This window comes from Chenopodium quinoa, unplaced genomic scaffold, assembly GCF_001683475.1.
Source record: "Chenopodium quinoa cultivar QQ74 unplaced genomic scaffold, ASM168347v1, whole genome shotgun sequence".
Taxonomy (NCBI): domain Eukaryota; kingdom Viridiplantae; phylum Streptophyta; class Magnoliopsida; order Caryophyllales; family Amaranthaceae; genus Chenopodium; species Chenopodium quinoa.
In genome coordinates, this window is record NW_018744066.1 from 2,171,294 (window position 1) to 2,189,107 (window position 17,814).

Consider the following 17,814-nt stretch of genomic DNA (forward strand, 5'->3'; position numbering starts at 1 on the left):
TTGAGGCAAGAAAAATTAAGCATCATCTATCTTTTCTCTTCATGTCATTGACAAAGCTTGCATTATCGCTGTACATATTTAAGTTTCAACCAACACAGCTTCAACTCTCTTGGAGAAATACAAGATGAGAGGGCCATAATGTAATTATTCTCCACCCCTATGAACTTGTGCCCCACATCCAACAAGAAGAAATTTCCGTTCGAAATACTCAACTAAATCTAGCTGGCATTTAGGCTAAAATCTAGAAAATTTGACACCAACCTGCATGTTTTGGCTTTTTCTTAGCCAACCCCTTCTGTAATAACTGCATTCCATGTGTGTTGTGAGGTGTGTGTTGAATGCACGAAAGTCTATAATCCCAAAGAAACGAACATAAGCCATTGCACAAACAGATCATCCAAACACTTCAAAGTAGCATGTGTGCAAAACGCATGCAAATCATCAAATTCTAGTCTCCAACCTTGTAACTACTTTCTCCACGATGAACGCTTGGTGCTGAAAGGAAGGTAAATCTTCTAAACACATAGCAAATCTAAGTACTGTGTTTAGCTCGCTAGAAGGTCACAAATATCACCTTCTGCACATATATGTGCATTAATGGGTGGAGGTACAGTTGCTACAAGGTCACCTGGAATGAAAGAAGTGGCGGGGGTAAATAAAAAAAGAAAAGAGGGTCACAAGGTCAGAATTTTAACAGAAGAAAGAAGACTGGTCACGACTCATGAAGTTGACTCAAAGCCGGTGATAGACCAGTCAGGCCGCTAACAAACTCAGGAATCCTTCAAGAAAAAATTCAACTAGTTTATCCCCCAACTCCAAGCGCTAGAATATACTCATATAGCTCCTTGCCAATTAACAAAGCAAATCAATTCAGCTTCTCAGAAGCAAAAGTTTAGCTCACCCTTTAGAAAATCAATTCCACCCTAAAAAAGGAAACCGGGAACTAGGAAGGTAACATGTGCAGGCTAGCTCACAAAAAGAGAAATTACAATAAAATTCAAACTTCCTATGAATGTTAACATACCTGGCACCTTATAAGTAACAAATCCCAATGACAAAATTGACTTCTGGAATCAGATGAAGGACATCAGAATCAGTCAGCCACAGCTGTACCCCAGCATAGGGTGAACAAGATATTAAGAAAATGCAGTAGCTTAAAACTGCAATTGTAGTCGATCCCAAAATCTGTTTTTTAGAAACAAATCTGTGTGATCTTCTAGTTCCGGGGAGAATTCACTAAACTCTGTTTCCCATCCATCTCTTGGATAGAGATAGATAGAGAGGGTTTAAGCACACCATATCCCAGCAGGCTTGCATACGGCAGGCAATACATGAATGGGCACTGCTCAAATTCTGACACACACTTCAACATGAAACTATATATTCTATGAAAAAATAGGAGTAAACTCTTCATATATGTAATCAGAGCTTTGTCGCTTAAACTCCATAAACACTGCTGAGTGCTGGCAAAAGCTCAGGTGGCTAGAGCAATGAATTTGCAGACCTGGATTTTTAGCCCCACAGCTCCGACAGATGTAGCAGTTTAAAAGAAGAAATTACACCTCCCTACACTACAGTGCTACATATCCTTGTTCCAAAGCAGTTATGATCAACACAAGATCTTGGAGAGTTCGCCAGCAGCATTTGACCGGGAGCTAAATAGTACTTCGTAACAAAAATAACTTCCAAATACAGAGACCAGTAGACTTCATCCTTGTGCAATCACAAGACGAGGCATGTTGAGATGTACTCGGAAGTTGGAACACCAAGGACCTTCCATATCTTTATTCTGAAAATCCCTGCAGAGCATAAAGTGTGAACTCAAAGGATCGAATAACTATGGGAGCAGTTAATAGCAAGTATCATCAATATGCAGCATGCTCCTTTGTCAAAGTTTTTCATAAAACAGAAAAGAAAAAAAAAAGAATATTGCACGTAAAACTAAGGGATTTGGACCCATTTGGTTACATGAAGATCCATAAGAAGAAAAGATTCAATACAGGATATGGTTTCACTTTCAGACACGAAAGAAAAGGTCAAAAACAGCTTTAGGCAATAAATTTAATACAGAGCATTCTTTAATTGATACAAATACAGAATGATTAAAGCATATTTATGACACTGAAAACAGACATGAAACAAAAATCAAGAGATTAAAAAAAATCAGGGCGAAAAGGAAGTGGGACAGGAAGCATACATAATGCCAGAAGTAAGATAAGAAGAAGACCTTATACTGCAAAATGATTCCGGGGACTACCAAGGAACTCAGTAAGACCAGACAATAGATATGCAGAATGAGGTCAGATAACAGAATACATTCTGAAAGTGCATTGTAGAACTGATGTTCAAAATTTTAACAGTGAAATATGGAAAACAAAAGAAGTATATATAATTGAAGATGCTGAAAGATAACCAGCCAAGATTATGCAAGAAGCACAGATACAAAATCCATTAGTTTAGACAATGTAATAAAAGAAATCAAAGATATTAAAATTAATTTGAAAATTGCCCATGAAAACAGGATTCAATAGTATCAATTTGCCAGTAAATAAGAAAAAGTTTTTTGAAAAGGGAAAACAGTGACAACAAAATTTTGCAAGTAAAGTCTCAATAGAGCACTTGCATATGAGATGTTATGTAAACTTCCTTTTAACTGACAGCTTCTTTATAGAGTAGCAAGAATGAAGAGGTACAATAAACACCACCAAACTTTTTTATTAAGATCAGAAGAGAATTAATAATAGTCAAGCTAATGTATGTTGCTACTGTCACATACACCTGATTCTCATAAAAGTACAAATGCAACTCACAAAACCATGAACCAAATAGATGAACGCTGTTGAGGACAACCGTGTGGCAGAGAGGATTCTGCAACCTTTATGGAACACACACGGATGAATATGCCACAAGTTGTCATATTACACAGGATTGTAAATACAAGAGTGATGTGTGCGATTCATGGCATCAGCACACCAGTCGCACCAAGCTTTTTTAGATCATACACTGTAAGTCCAAATATATTTGCCACACTTCTGAGAATGTCTTGCATGGTACAAGCTCAAATAGCAACGGTAGCGGCAAAACTGAGGTGCAACAGGTGCCCAGAGATTTGCATTAAGAGATCATCCAGCATAATCTTCACCTGGAGGGAGGATAGGTAATCCTTTTTAACATATGTAAATACATTGCACAATAACAGATTCAGCAGTCCAGAGATAATATTACCACCTTCAATCACTTTGCAGATGAAATTCGCATCAGGGGAGAAATCCATCTGCTTGATGGACCAGTTTTATTAACATGTTCTTGATTCGAGTTTGTAGCTTCAGTGGGCCTAACAGGATCAGCAGCATCTTTTCTCAAGACCCCTTGTGAAGAAAATGAAGTTGATGGCAACTGAACATTCACAAAAGATTAAGTTCAGATTGAAGCAAATGTTGGAGCTTATTACAAAAATAAAAATAAAAACAGGCCACATCATTAGATTTTATTGTTGAAATAGACTTACATCTTTGTATGCCATGGTTTCAGATGTCCGGTTTTTCTCAACGGCTAAACTAGAATGCATGCGGGCATCAGAAGCTGCACCATTGCCCCCTCTAGCACGGTCAGTGATACCATGAGCATGCGTGGCATATTGACCCCCTGAAAACATTATAGTAATTAAAAAATGAAGTGTAAATCTTCCTTCAAACACTCAAATATAAAGGGTTTTAAAAAATTGGACAAAACTGAACATCTACAATAAATTTTTTGTTGATGACCACAATTTGACTATCGTCACTATTTAACCTGAAATTTCATACAGCATTAATCCAGCCCATGTAATGACTACAAAGACTTCAAAGGAGCACTCATTTTATAGCTATTCACAATACCAAATAATACAACAACAAAGCTAATATACAAAGAATGTTACCCTGCCTCAGCTTCATTAGGCAGCATAGAATAGGCCTGGCTAGTGAATTATGAAATTGCCTCTTAAGAAGAGGGAAATCACAAAATCCCATAGCATAACATTGAGATATAATCAAGTACGTAGATAATACAAACAGAACTTGAAAAGTTCCTAGACTACTGATGATAGAAATAAACAAACATGCTTTTCCTCGCCTTCCCAACAGCAACAACTTAAGGAACATAATTTGCTACTCTTTTGTATGATTTTGGATTTAAGGGTTGGGAGCAGGGTGGAGTGGCAGAGGTTAAGAAAATGATCTTCCACAAGCGTCATTCTAGAAGAAAACAAAAGCTATGATGTTTTGCCTCATGAAGACTCTAAAGGGCCTAAGTTTCACAAATTTTCACAACATAAATATTTCAGAATCTTTAATCCTTTTAAATTTACAATAGGTAAACAGAAGACAACTTTTGACATTATTTTTTTATTAAAGCAAATAAAAAAGGCAGCAGTAACTAGTGTACCAGTCAACTAACCAACAAATGAAGCAAAACATCAAGAAAGAAAAAGACGCTAATGAGCCAAACTTAGCGACTGCTTCTAAACTACTCCTAAAAGAACGACGAAATAAGAACACACAAGTAATGAAAACAAACCTTGATTGTCCACATCCATGGGCATTGCGCAACTGCTACTACCTCCTGCAGCTGGCTGCAAATATATGTCAATGTACATCACCACAGAGGTACAAATAAATGAAAATTACACCTAAATTGAGCAAAAATTAGTGTATGAACTCACTGATAACTGAGGCTGATTTCTACTCTTTTGAACCTGCTGATATTTCATAATGGTCCAATCAAAGATGTAATCAAAGGAATATCCTGAATATACAGAGAACATCATCAAAGCTCAAATCAGTTCAAACTTAAGCATAAAATGGGACACAACAAAAGTAGATCCATGGCACTGCAAATAATTAAGACCGAAGACAACTACCATAAAGTACCTTCACGAGTAAATAATTCACGAAACAAGCGCTTCAAGAACCCATAATCAGGTCGCTGATCAAATGTCAATGAGTGGCAGTAATGCAAGTATGAGGCAAATTCAACAGGATGTGACTTGCATAAGACCTATGAAGGAAAAAAGACAACAGGATTACATATAGTCACAAGTCATCGTACAAACCATAAAAAGAAGTTAGGGACAGTGGACAGAGCTGACATACCTCTATTGGAGTAGCCAACTTCTTCTCACATATTTTGTCATATTTTTGCTTCTTGGTTGCAGCTTTAAGACCTTGCCAGGGTAGGCTGAATAGAGATAAATAAATAACAAATTATGACCAGTACATAGTGTAATCCTTGAGATTAACAAATATTAAAAGATGTAGGAAAATAGCTCACCTTCCTCTCAAAAAATAAAGGAGAACATATCCAAGCGACTCTAAATCATCACGCCGACTTTGCTCTACAATGAAAGACTAAATTAAGAGACAGTAACCGAAGGCCAAAAATTAAAAAACCAGAACCATAGACTTCAGACTTACCAATGCCAAGATGAGTATTGCAACTAGCATAACGTGCAGTCCCCGTCAGATTCTTGTTCTCCCTGAACAAATGAAGCAGATAGCTCAAGAGTTACACGCAGGCAGAATTTTTAAAGAGGATCATAAACCATAGTTCACAGAAAGAAAACATATCAGCCTGAGGGACTCACCTGTATGGAATATGACGATTCGTTGTTGGTTCACGATATCTTTTAGCAAGTCCGAAATCAATAATGTAGACCTGTTAAGTACAATTAGTTTAGGGTGATAATGTATGGAACAATAATACCAGGATAAACAAAGAAGGCATAACATATGACCTACCTGATTAGCTTTTCGACCTAGACCCATGAGAAAGTTATCAGGTTTAATATCTCGATGTAAAAAGCCTTTCGAATGAACATATTCTATTCTTGTAATCTGGGAAAACAAAATAACAACACCAGTAAATACACACATATATGATTCTTATATCCTACGAGCTCGTATAATCATGTAAAGCTGGAAAATCAAAGATGTTTGTACCATTTGATCAGCCAACATTAGGGTAGTCTTCAACGAAAACTTTCTCCCGCAGTATACAAAGAGATCCTCCAAACTAGGCCCCAACAAATCAATAATGAGGATATTATCGTTTCCATCAACCCCAGACCACTTCACACTTGGAATTCCACCTAAAATGACACAATATAAATGGAAAAAACAACAAAATTAAACATATAGCTGAGTAACAACACCTAACACACACAAATTTGAGTTGGATATAATGGTAGCAATAACACTATACATGATTATAAATCGTTACGTACTTCCTCCTTGAAGAATGTCGTATACCTTCGCCTCATACCGTAATTGTGGATGCTTCGTCTTAGTATTCTCCTGTAAAACATTATCAAATTCAACAAGTATATGAATATATCCATTCATCTAAGTTTGAAATTGAGCTAATCATCAAGGTTTTAACTACTTGAAAAGCAAAATTTTATGCTAGCTAATCAAATCAACAGCTACCAAGCTACTTCCACCACTACTCTCAATCAAAATGAACCTCAAAATTAATCAATTCAACAAAGTATATCAAATTAGGTAAAACAATTGAAATCAAACTTACGAGCTTCACAGCGACAATTTCGAAGGTATCAATATGAGTAGCTGCAATTGAAAGGGAAAAAAAAATCAGCAATCAACACCAGAAACAAATTAAAGCAAAAGTTAACAAACCTAAGCAAAAAAATTAGAATTGAAAGATCAAATTAAACAATAATTGAAACTAACCAACGAAAATTTCGCCGAAAGAACCACTTCCGATCTTACGACCAAGCTTGTACTTGCCGCCGATGATCCGATCCATAAAAATAATCGATGAATCAAACTTCAATCAACAACAAAATTGATTGAAAAATTAATCGAAATTGAGGATATAATAGCATGAACTTGAAGAATTAAGGTAGGGTTTAATCCAAAAATTGGGGGAAAAAGGAGGAGAGAGAAAGGATTCCGATGAAAGGAGCCGATAAAGTGAGGTGAGGAGAGAGAAAATTGAAGCCACACGCGGGGGTTGTTTGGGGAAGAGGAGAGAGAAAGTAGAGAGAGGGTGTGTGAGGTTGGTTTTTTCGGCGATTTAATTTAATTTATTTTTATTTTTTGGAGAAAGAAATAATGGAAATTATAATTTGAGTTGGAAGTGGATAAGCAAATGAGAGAGAAATGTGTTGTTATTATTATCGATTTTTTATTTTGCAAATTGTGGTTGACTTGTTGACTCTCTTGGCGTCTTTTTGTGTAAAATAATATTAAAAAATAAAATAAAAAATACTACGTAATAATAATACTCCCTTTATCTCTATTTTTTTTGCCCCATTTAACTTTTTATTATCTTTAAGACGTATATTAGAACACACATATGTTCATTTCTATACACGTAAAAATTATAAAAAAAAAGGGTATTAATAGCCTATATAATGAGTTCAATTTAACAAGATCACTCATAACTATGTAATCTTTTATAGATTAACGGTAATTTACCGTTAAAATTTACAAAGTTTGATCTTAAAAATGACAATCAAGCAAAAATAAAGGATAGAGGGAGTTTTTTTTTTTTTTTTTTTTTTTTTTATAAATATTTTTCATTTTGTTAATTTTTTAAAAAGATTTATTGATTGGAAATAGTTGCATGACTTTTCATCTAGAAGTGTGGGATGTGTGTTAGGTATGTGATTGTTATATTTGGCCCTTGTGGAGTTGTGGATTATAGTTGAGTTTTCTTAATAACATGGATTAAAGCGGAATAGTTGTATATAGTGTAAAGTCATTATGATCTTTAAGTTTAACCTGATCGTTATATTTTGTAAATTAAATATTGATTAAATAGATAAACACTTTAGTCACATTTTAATTTGTTAAATTAGGGTTTCTTTGGGTAACAAAATTTTGCTTACATGATCTAATTTGAACTTATCTGGTCTGGTTTATTTTGATCAAACATGATAATGTACAAAGAAAATATATACTACCTCCACTTTTTTTAGTTGACACGTTTTGACTAGCACTATTCACACACTTCTCTTTGACCGTGTTTTGTGATTCATATATAATAATAAAAAAAATATAGTCATGTGGGGTCTGGTTAGATTCATCACGATGTATAATTTCAAAATATCAACTTTTTATAATTTTTGGTAATCGGTAATTAAAGGTATAAACGGTTGAATTTATGGAGACAGGATTGTCAATTCGTATGCTTGAGTAAGGGTATAGATGTCAACAAAAAGTTTGGCCGATACCAGTTTCCCTTAACAAATTAACAAGGATTTTCTCGTACTTGATATGGGAAATCATTAATTACGAGTAGATACCACTCTTATCTTCAAAATTGTTTTTATCAAAATACAACTTTTCTTTTTGCCTAACAAATGTATGGGTCACAAATGGAGTAATTTTAATTATGACCTTACATATATTAAATACTTATGTTTTGGGGTCACAACTTGCAAAAACAAAAATATGCAATTTTTTTTTTTTTTTGAACAAATGCAAGGGTATTAGTTAATCTAATTTAAGTAAGAGATAGTTTAAGTGGCTAAAGTTTCCTTTTCGATTTCAGAAGATCTTGGAATCCTTCCCTAGCGGCTTTATAAACACCAAAAACATACGAAGTAAGATAAAAATAAAGCCTAGTTATGATCATTAATGTTATACTCCATTTGTCTCAATATAGTCGACACATTTTTTAAGGGTCATCTCTATAATCTCACTAATTTATTATACTTTTCTCACTTTTTTTTTTCAATTTCTATAGAATTAATTACATAACAAAATATTAAAATCAATGACAATGTTCAAAATTCTACGCCGGTAAAACCTTCTCAGCTTACAAAAAAATGACTCAAGCCATGTAGAAACTCTAAGATCAATTCCGAATGGTTGAAGACCATTTATGTTTGTGATCATCTCAACCCTTAAACTACGTTTAATTCACCTAATTTCTACTTATCTAATTTCTCCACTAACTTTGATCTGATCTTAATAGCTTGATTCGATTAAACTTTGACCTCGACTCTTTTCATTTCTCTGTAGTCTGTAATAAGGTAACGAATAATAGTGCAGTAGTGCCTTCTTCTGGAGCTCACATCAAATCAGCAACCAACCAACAATGGCGATCGCCGACATAGAGAAGATGATAGCAGTAGGCCTAATTTGGGGAGCAACAAACGCCTTAATGAGAAAAGGCGCAATAATCTGGGACCAAAAATCACTCAAATCTTCACAATCAAATCAAACCCCACTTCACAATCGAATCATTCTCTCTCTTCAAAACTACCTCAATCTCATTCTAACATGGCAGTACTCAGTTCCCCTCTTCCTTAATCTCTCTGCTTCTGCTTCTTTCTTCGCCATTCTTGGTCACACCCCCATTTCTCTTGCTGTTCCTGTTACCAATGCGACAACTTTTGCTGCTACTGCTCTTATGGGGATGCTTTTAGGGGAGAAAACTCGAATTGGGTATGCTTTGTTTGGTACTCTTTTCATTGTTTTTGGTGTTTGGCTTTGTGTTATGTGATTATATTTTTTCTGGGGTTTTCGAGTTTGGATTTGGGATTTCTCCATTTGATTTGATTCTGTAAATTTGGTCGATTTTGTAGGCTTTTTTTGTTATAATATTGTTGATCTTATTACTTGATATTGTACAAATTTTGATTAAATTGTATAAGATTGAGATCTCATAACTGGTCAAATGTTTGAGGTGATGAGAATGGTGTGGTGTGTTGATTTTTTCCCCTTAATTAAAGGATTCTTTCATGCTAAAAGGTTGAAATATTACTTAATAGCATATCAATTATCTCACTTTGTGGTTCTGAATTTTTTGTTTCACTCCAAATACATGCCCATGTTGAATCTTCAACACTGATAAAGTGATAATTGACACTTCATAGTTCATATTATTAGACCATAAACATGTCAGACCTTAAACATGTATACATTCTGTATAATTACCCGAGGATCAATACTTGGACAATGGACATATACCGGAAAGTGACACAAGCACCCGAGTCTGTGTATCGTAGCTCTGTAGTTAAGGTTTGAAGGTATTAGAGAGTGTGAGGGGAGGACTTGCATTGTGGAATACCTGTGAGGAAGTTAAAACCATTGTCACCTGTGGAGGTGATAATCTATGCCATTATGTGTATTGTTCTATGGATCATTTCTGATATACGGATTGATTAATCCTTGTCTGATGATTACATGGATGGCCGGACAGGCCGGTTATCATATTAGCCCTAAGGCATCTGAAACTGTGAAGCATTGAAAACTTTGGATATGGTAGTGATGAGCAATTCATACTCATTGAAGAATTTTCTATACTACGTATCTACAATATGAAAATAGTGGTGGGTGGGGCTCTGAGTCTCTGACCCTTTGTAGGTCTGCTAGTATTAGTCTTGGTGTGCAGAATTTTCAAGGGCCGTTGTCTGAAATGCATCAATAGCTGAGAATTTATTAGTTGTCTGGTAAGAATTTAGAGTGAACATAACCTTTAGCATGAATACTAACAGAGCTCAGATTCTGCAAGCCTATATACTATTTCGCTTATGCCAGAATAGTGTCCTGACAGAATCAAGGTTGATATGTATCACTGTATCTAGTTGCCTGGATAACTTCAGAGCAATAGTCGGCAACTTTTTGTTTTTGAGATGCGTGTTCTTGACTTAAAATTAGAGCTGTTTGAGAATCATGAAGTAAAACATTCTTCAACACCACTTCACTCTGTTCTGTTCCCTTGTTAGTTGTCAATTTCCATAATCCTTTTAATACTTTATAGTTTCGACATCTTATGACAGCAACATACTTGCATTCATGAAATAGTCGTTGTCATGCGAAAATGGAAATGGAGGAGCGAAAGAGCTTTCTATATCTTAGATCAAAACAAAATTTGCTGTGTTAAGTTATACCGTACATGTTAGCTTACCACGTGCTTAGTTATTTTGAGCACTTTGGTTTGTGCTAGTTGTTTTTATACGAATTCCTTCATTATCTTATTGTAGTTTTCCAACTCTTAAGTTCTCTAACCCTGCTTAGCCCTTGATCATTCAAATTTCAGTAGATGCACCCTATCACATAAGGAGCTTTACCTGTTAGAATTTGGAACGGAGGGAACCATTAGAGCAGGCATACTGAGTACTGACAGAGTGATTGAGCCATTGACCTGCATATTGTTTAATTTTGCTTGCTTATTTAAGTTCTTGAATTATGCTATGCCGTTGATCTTAAAAATCATTTAAATTTAATAAGCTTGATAGCCTCGATAATCTATTAGTTTAGGGTTAGTACAGAATGCAATGATGAACAAAAGAAACTTTTTGCTGGTAAACTGCAGAAATTATGAACTTTTCCGTAAACCTTTTATTCACTTTTCATCAATTATAACCATTGATGAACAAAATTAATGCCACAATTCTCTAAGTAATGATTATAAAGACTTAATGAGTAGCGCAGAAATAAACTCCCTATCAAAATTGAAAAACTACTGGCTCACCTCTTCAAATCTACCACTTGGCATCATACATTTTGCCACGATGCTTGCTCATATTATCTCAGATTCGGTCTTTTAGAAAACTAGCAAGGCCTTGAAGTGCGGCTGCAGGATCATTGCTCTTCATAAGCTCGCCAGCAACTTCAGCAGGCGTAGCCTGAGCTTTGTCAAAGAGTTCCCCTATCTCTTTAAAAAGTGGGTGATCATTAATTTCCAAATAGTTAGCTGCAAGTAGCTTGAACCCACTGAAAGTACAGTATGACATGTGGATTTGCACATCCATGCGGCCAGGGCGTAGCAGGGCAGGATCAAGACGGTCCTTGTGATTTGTTGTGAATACTATGATTCGTTCATCCCCACAAGTAGACCATAGCCCGTCAATGAAGTTGAGCAATGCTGATAAAGTCACCTATTGTAAGAGAAGAGAAGCTTAATATAACAGTGTCAACTGAGTCTCAGACAAACTTCATATACATGTGTAACACTATAAGAATTTTCAGATTGTATATGATTCTAAGATCTGACTGAATAAGGGCAACATCTCATATTCTCATGTATATGACGCTCACAGATGAAGCTTAGCAATGGTTATTGACAATTTATCATCACCTCATCAGAGTAATTTACGATATCAGTGGCAATATACAGAATACAAGACAGACTTCTGTTACACTAAGACCTGTACTTAAATAGACGGACACTAACCACAAACACTTCAAATAGACCACGGATAGTAACACGAAATCGTACTTGGACACAAAGCCATATGAACTAGGATGTGCACTGTTAGTAAAACAGAACCTGTAAAAAATTTACAAAAAGAAACCAAACCTTATCATCATCCACAGCTTTAGCACCATCCTCTGAGGCATCCCTGTTCTGCAACTCTACAGAGCAATCAATATCCTCGATCACAAGAATCGACTTGCTTGCAGCTCCAATCAACAGTCTCCTCAAGTCAGAATTACACATAACCTCCTTCAAATCCAAATCATACACATCAAACTTCAAGTAATTAGCCATGGCAGCAACCAAACTCGACTTCCCTGTTCCGGGAGGTCCATACAGCAAGTAGCCGCGTTTCCATGCTTTCCCAACTCTCCTATAATACTCTCTCCTGCTTATAAACCTCTCAAGGTCCTCAATCAAATCCCTCTTCACATCTGGATCCATCGCAATCTTGTCAAATGTTGCTGGGTGATCCAAATTTACACAACTCCAATAATCAGTCCCATTATAATCCACTGTATGTAACTTAATCTCTTTGCTTGACTGCTTTATTTTCTTCGCTTCTTGAAGAACATGACGCAAATACCTATTAGATTCAGCAAAACGAAAAATACCCATTAATTCTAAACAAATTCCCATTCTTTGATTGTTGTAAGAAATAGTAAAGTGTCACATTCTTAAAAACACCCTAGTAAAATCATACAGAATCCTAAAGTACAAAATTTAAGAATCCACACAAACTTGTTATTATATTTTTTTTATTATATTTTTTCCCCAAGACACTACCTTTTTTTTTACAAGGTTTGTGGGTTTTTCGGGTTTTAGTTTTTAGTTGCAATGTTTTGATTTCTACGCTTCACATGTACTTTTGAAAAGTGTAATTTTTTGCTATGCGTTAGCAACTTGTAAGCACATAGAACAAAAATAGTTTGGTTGTAAACATTGGAACTTAAAAACAAAGCATTGCAACCTAAAAAACGCACCTAATGCAAAAGTCAAAACATTGCAAGTAAAATACACGATTTACCTTGTGATCACCATATCTTTGTGCTTCTTATTAAACCTGAGTTCATAACTTCTCATCTCCAACTTCTCCAACCCACTACTCCCATTCCCTCTCTTCTTCTTAGAACTCCCCTCATTATTAGTTACATTAGAACAACTCTTAAGAACCCAAGTAAGCTTAACACCATCAAAACAATCAACAATCTCTTCAGCAACATCAATACACAAACTAATATGACTATCCTTGACATTCTTGTTAGCCTTAATGCGACGAGTGGAAGGGGATACCTTAGTCCCCAAGTAACCATTAGAAGCCTCAAACATATGATTAGGCGTTAACCCATTTAACTCGTCGATTACAACGGTGAGTTGAGAGGAGAGAGACTTTGATATGCGTTTGGTGCGGGTTGAGAAAAAGGATTGGACTTGTTCGGGGATGAAATCGGTTGCGAGTGTACCTATGAGCACGGCCGTGGCGGCGAGGGATGCCGCGGTTGAGATTATGGTGTTTGCTTGCGGTAAATTCACGGTGTCGCAACTAAAAGTTACCATTTTTGTTTATAAGAATAATTTTGATTAGAGAAAAATAATAATTATGTTTATGTTTTGTGTTTTTGGTAGGAATTTACAATGGCGGTGCTATGGTGGCGGTGATGATCATGAGTCTAGGTGTTTCTTGGAGAGAAAGACAGGGGATTTTGGAGGATACGGCGTCGTTTGATGCTAATGTCAACGGGTATTTTTTTTTTTTTTATATTGACTGATTTAATTGTAAATTTAATTTTATATTGACTGATAAGAAATTAAATTTAATAAGTGGCTTGCCGCGCTGTGTGGCAAAGGACAAGGTTACTTAAATTACTTGGTCAAGGGTTACTCAACTTAGTCCTAATCGAGTACGTAAAGTAAACCCTAGCGGTGTGACAAAATTTTACATTGACTGATTTATGGGGTTGGTAAATTTAGTTGGTAACAATGCGTTTTCTAATTGTATAAATTTCTTAATGCGAGTGACTGAGTGAGTATTTTTTATGGGCACAATGAGTAATACGCCACTAATTCTATAAATAACTTACTTTGATAGTTTGGTGCAAATTCTAATAGATGATGGAAGTTTATTATGAGGTGAAATTATAACTTACTCAAATGTCAAATCCGACTAGTAAAGAGCTAAGGACTAAGGAGTCACCCTTCAAAAAAAAAAGAAGTTATTTCATACTCGGAATTTCTAATTATAGTAAAGAAGCTAAAGTTACACCCAAGCGTGACCGTGTGAGCAATAGTAACTCCGATAATTGTAGCTAGGGACTTGCTTGCAATACTAAATAATCCTTAGCTACTAGCTTAATTATTGGATCTAGAAAATGCAATTAGCTTGGTCAAACAAATTTGCTTGGAAAAAAGCTTGCTAAAATAAAACAAATTAGAATAAATAAATTGAAATTTATCAACAAAAATTAAGGAGGTTTGGTCCATTTAAATAGCAAGCTATTAGCTAGCCATTGGAGCTAAAATGACAATTAGCTTAAAAGCTTATATGGCATGGCAAACTAATTTGACAATTAGCTTGTCATTGGAGTTGCTCTAAGCACAACATAGGCGTCACGTATTAATTTTTATCAATTATTAGAAGTCATCTAAACTTAAAAGTAAGACAGAAATAAGATAATATTAGTTGAAACAAACAAACCCTTAATGCTCGTTTGACTTAGCATATTATTTCCCCAAATGAGTATTACTAGTTTCTGTTGTTCTTCAATTCCAGGCCAGCAATTGTTTGGTCTTAACTGCTCATTTTCCTTTTGCAAATGAGCTAAGGTGTTTGAAATGAGTACCTATAATCTTTCAAAACAAGTATGGTTGTTGTTTACTAGGGGGGCTGGGTGCACCTTGTACTAGAGGCAGATGCAATTGGCTTGATTTGACGATTTTATAGTCATTTGATTGACATATGTAGTTAATTTTCGGAGGAGAAGGTAAAAAACACCATAATGTATTTGATACAAAACAATAGAGTGAAATAGCAAACCAAGAAACCATTATTTGTAGGTAATGTATGTATGTATGTATGTTGTATAGAATCAAGAATTCATAATTGAATAATATTACTGAAATGAAATATTAAGGATGAAAGCACGGAACAAAATGAAAAAAAGAATCGTGTAAGGCTCATAGCGTCAATTCTGCTGTAGACGCCTTGCTTTGTTGAGAGGTTCATTCATGATCATGATATTAATATTGTGCAAGATCACATTCCTTTGATCTAGGGAATTCTGCATTGAATCTACTGTAATCAGTGCAGTAGTTATAGATCATGTAGTTATTTCTGATCTCGGTCATCTGTTGTTTCTGACTGTCGCTGAGCTGAGTGTAACTCTCTTGGGTCCACCAGTTAGCAGAATCTTCTGCGTTGCTACATGTTTCCACACAGGTTTCGGTATTCCAGCAGTAGCAACCATCTACGTTGTAGTTTTCTAGGCTTGCTGTAAATGGTGCGAGGCTCCAGTCAGTTTTGACAGCCCCCTTTTGGGTTGCCCAATCATCAGCATTCCAAAAGCTGGAATATGTATTCATGGGTTGTGCATCTGGGAAGTTGATTTGGGAGTCATGAAAGTTTTTGAAGACTCGAATTGGTACACCATCTACCATCCACCTGATAAATGCAAAGGAGAAAATTTTAGCTTCTAGGATATAATCTAAATCTAGATTTTTTGGGGATTTTCTTCTTTGTGTTTCCGTTTGACTAAGACCTTAGTTTGGTGATTGACTTTTAATATATTTTTTTTATGTGATCATCAAAAAACCAAATACTACGTAATATGTTTGGTAAATACAGAAAAGCTGTTATCTGGTTTAAAATTAATAGCCAAGTTTTAAACTAATCTGGAAGACATTGGCTTTTGGTTGTTTCGCAAAAAAATCGGTGAACCTGCACGTAGAAGCTACAATAATAACATCTTTGTAAATAACTAATATATACAAACAACCTGCCATGAATTAGAGAAGAGGGTGGGGAGGGAGAAGAGTAAGTGTTTTTCATTAGTAATTTCAAGATTTGTAACTTACACAACTGCGTAGGTGTTCCAGAAAATGGTGTAGAAGTGATAACCATCAGAAGGGTTGAACCAAGGCTTGAATTGTTGTTCACGACTACCATTTCCTTGGGTGAAAATATTTGTGTGGATTGTGTAAGGCTCCCCTGTAGTGTTCCCAAGGAACTCGAAGTCTATCTCATCATGTGCCTTATTAGCAGAAGACAGCTGCAGGAACACAAATGTAAGCGGTATGTCTTGGATACAACGCTACGACAAATTTGAATAGGAGGATACTTACATAGAAGGTGGTGACAGTTCCAGCTGAATTGCCAGAGGGCAGCTTGAGTCCCAAGGTAATAGATCCATACATGTAACTGACATTTGACCTTATTCCAGTTCCTGATAAAGAAGCAGACATTTTTATTGTATTAGACGGTTTCAACTTTCAGGCCTTTAGCAAGTAATTTTCATGCAGTATTAAGATTGTGACGAAGAGATATTCGTGCTGCCCTTAATGGGGGCTGACAACTATGCTACAATCAGTTTCTAAAACTAGGACTAGAGTATTAGCTTGTCAAGTTGTCTACTAATATTATCTTTTGTTCACCATAAAATTTCTGATATACAGATTTCAAAAAACTATCTGATATCTTGTGATTGAATGGAATGCATCCTAAACGACACAATTTATTTTACTGAACTGGTTTGCTTGCTAATCATACGTATGCTGCATGAGATATCATTAATGAAAGCAGAATTTGCTGCAGGTACATACCTCCTTCTTCTGTCAACACTAGATCAACACTGTCTGGACCTGTATATTTGCCACGGGTTTCACCCCAGTAGAAATTGGTACTGTCTGATAATGTGGCATGAACTGAGCATGCTTGAAGAGCAATTGCAGAGGCAAAGAAAGCTATGAGAATTGCTTTCAGGTTTCCCATCTCTCTTTTTTCTTTTTTTAATTTTTTGATTTTTTTTATGCCTTGAGAGTTGTTATTGTGGGATGCTTCTTCCATTGGTATGACATTGTTTATATAGCTTCTTGCAATGCCGTCTTATTGAATGAATACCATGTATACAAAATAACAAAAATATAGCTTATAATTTTCTTTGAAATGGTCCTGATCCGCGTCTCATTGTCTCTAATATTTTGTAGTTTTGTTGGCCTCTCTATTTCATTTGACTGTTCTTGACAATTAATCGTAACGACTAGTCTTTTACTTTTTAAATTAACTTCAAAGGTCAAGCCACTTGTGTTTCAGTCATTTAACTCTATCCAGGTAAAGACTATGGCTTCATAAAATAACTGGGATGAAACACCAGAACTCCTGTACCTGTGTTCGTTTTAGGGGGTTATGAAATTGTTCTTCTTATCATGGATCTCGTTGCTTCTTAACCTTTGTGTTTTTTGGGTGGTTGACTGGTTGTTGGGGAGGAGGAGGTTTGTTAAGGTAAATTTGTATGGGTAATATCTACTTATTATTGCACATTGTTGGCCTTGTGTTCTCGTAAAGTCTTTTAGGTTGCTTGCAATACATTTCCTCCCTATACAACTTGA

The 17,814-nt window shown here is 35.6% G+C and overlaps 4 protein-coding genes across 5 annotated transcripts; 1 reads left to right on the forward strand and 3 right to left on the reverse strand.

The window, feature by feature from the left end:
* LOC110690978 (casein kinase 1-like protein 3) lies at positions 1 to 7,096 on the reverse strand. Of its 2 annotated transcripts, XR_002505185.1 has the most exons (16): positions 6,729 to 7,096; positions 6,565 to 6,605; positions 6,263 to 6,332; positions 5,979 to 6,127; positions 5,778 to 5,873; positions 5,624 to 5,694; positions 5,454 to 5,515; positions 5,311 to 5,374; positions 5,133 to 5,217; positions 4,911 to 5,037; positions 4,703 to 4,785; positions 4,558 to 4,612; positions 3,509 to 3,645; positions 3,229 to 3,396; positions 1,025 to 3,142; positions 1 to 628 (listed from the first exon to the last, which is right to left on the reverse strand). XR_002505185.1 is itself a non-coding variant. In XM_021867901.1 (15 exons), exons 1-14 carry the CDS (start codon positions 6,802 to 6,804, stop codon positions 3,235 to 3,237), a joined length of 1,278 nt encoding a protein of 425 aa, XP_021723593.1. In that variant the 5' UTR covers positions 6,805 to 7,096; the 3' UTR covers positions 1 to 3,142; positions 3,229 to 3,234. The 2 variants fall into 2 exon arrangements, 1 of the variants encoding a protein (XP_021723593.1); XM_021867901.1 differs by having other exon boundaries at positions 1 to 3,142.
* Positions 7,097 to 8,786: 1,690 nt separating this feature from the next.
* LOC110690979 (transmembrane protein 234 homolog) lies at positions 8,787 to 9,800 on the forward strand. The gene has a single exon (XM_021867903.1). It carries the CDS (start codon positions 9,106 to 9,108, stop codon positions 9,511 to 9,513), a length of 408 nt encoding a protein of 135 aa, XP_021723595.1. The 5' UTR covers positions 8,787 to 9,105; the 3' UTR covers positions 9,514 to 9,800.
* A 1,508-nt stretch (positions 9,801 to 11,308) lies between these two features.
* On the reverse strand, positions 11,309 to 13,846 carry LOC110690980 (AAA-ATPase At3g50940-like). The gene is made up of 3 exons (XM_021867904.1): positions 13,241 to 13,846; positions 12,316 to 12,799; positions 11,309 to 11,893 (listed from the first exon to the last, which is right to left on the reverse strand). Exons 1-3 carry the CDS (start codon positions 13,768 to 13,770, stop codon positions 11,546 to 11,548), a joined length of 1,362 nt encoding a protein of 453 aa, XP_021723596.1. The 5' UTR covers positions 13,771 to 13,846; the 3' UTR covers positions 11,309 to 11,545.
* Positions 13,847 to 15,134: 1,288 nt separating this feature from the next.
* Positions 15,135 to 17,470, reverse strand: LOC110690981 (probable xyloglucan endotransglucosylase/hydrolase protein 26). Its single transcript, XM_021867905.1, has 4 exons — positions 17,029 to 17,470; positions 16,552 to 16,652; positions 16,285 to 16,478; positions 15,135 to 15,871 (listed from the first exon to the last, which is right to left on the reverse strand). Exons 1-4 carry the CDS (start codon positions 17,270 to 17,272, stop codon positions 15,451 to 15,453), a joined length of 960 nt encoding a protein of 319 aa, XP_021723597.1. The 5' UTR covers positions 17,273 to 17,470; the 3' UTR covers positions 15,135 to 15,450.
* Between the last annotated feature and the right edge of the window lie 344 nt (positions 17,471 to 17,814).

Coding starts and splice junctions, on each gene's coding strand:
- LOC110690981 (XM_021867905.1), bottom strand. CDS start 17,272: ATGGAAGAAGCATCCCACAATAACAACTCTCAAGGCATAAAAAAAATC. Junction 16,653..17,028: donor AGTGTTGACAGAAGAAGGAG/GTATGTACCTGC, acceptor CTTCTTTATCAG/GAACTGGAATAAGGTCAAAT. Junction 16,479..16,551: donor GAACTGTCACCACCTTCTAT/GTAAGTATCCTC, acceptor GTGTTCCTGCAG/CTGTCTTCTGCTAATAAGGC.
- LOC110690978 (XM_021867901.1), bottom strand. CDS start 6,804: ATGGATCGGATCATCGGCGGCAAGTACAAGCTTGGTCGTAAGATCGGA. Junction 6,606..6,728: donor TTTCGGCGAAATTTTCGTTG/GTTAGTTTCAAT, acceptor TTTCAATTGCAG/CTACTCATATTGATACCTTC. Junction 3,646..4,557: donor CATGGATGTGGACAATCAAG/GTTTGTTTTCAT, acceptor TAATGTTTTCAG/GGGGTCAATATGCCACGCAT.
- LOC110690979 (XM_021867903.1), top strand. CDS start 9,106: ATGGCGATCGCCGACATAGAGAAGATGATAGCAGTAGGCCTAATTTGG.
- LOC110690980 (XM_021867904.1), bottom strand. CDS start 13,770: ATGGTAACTTTTAGTTGCGACACCGTGAATTTACCGCAAGCAAACACC. Junction 12,800..13,240: donor AAAGATATGGTGATCACAAG/GTAAATCGTGTA, acceptor TGAATCTAATAG/GTATTTGCGTCATGTTCTTC. Junction 11,894..12,315: donor AAGCTGTGGATGATGATAAG/GTTTGGTTTCTT, acceptor CTCTTACAATAG/GTGACTTTATCAGCATTGCT.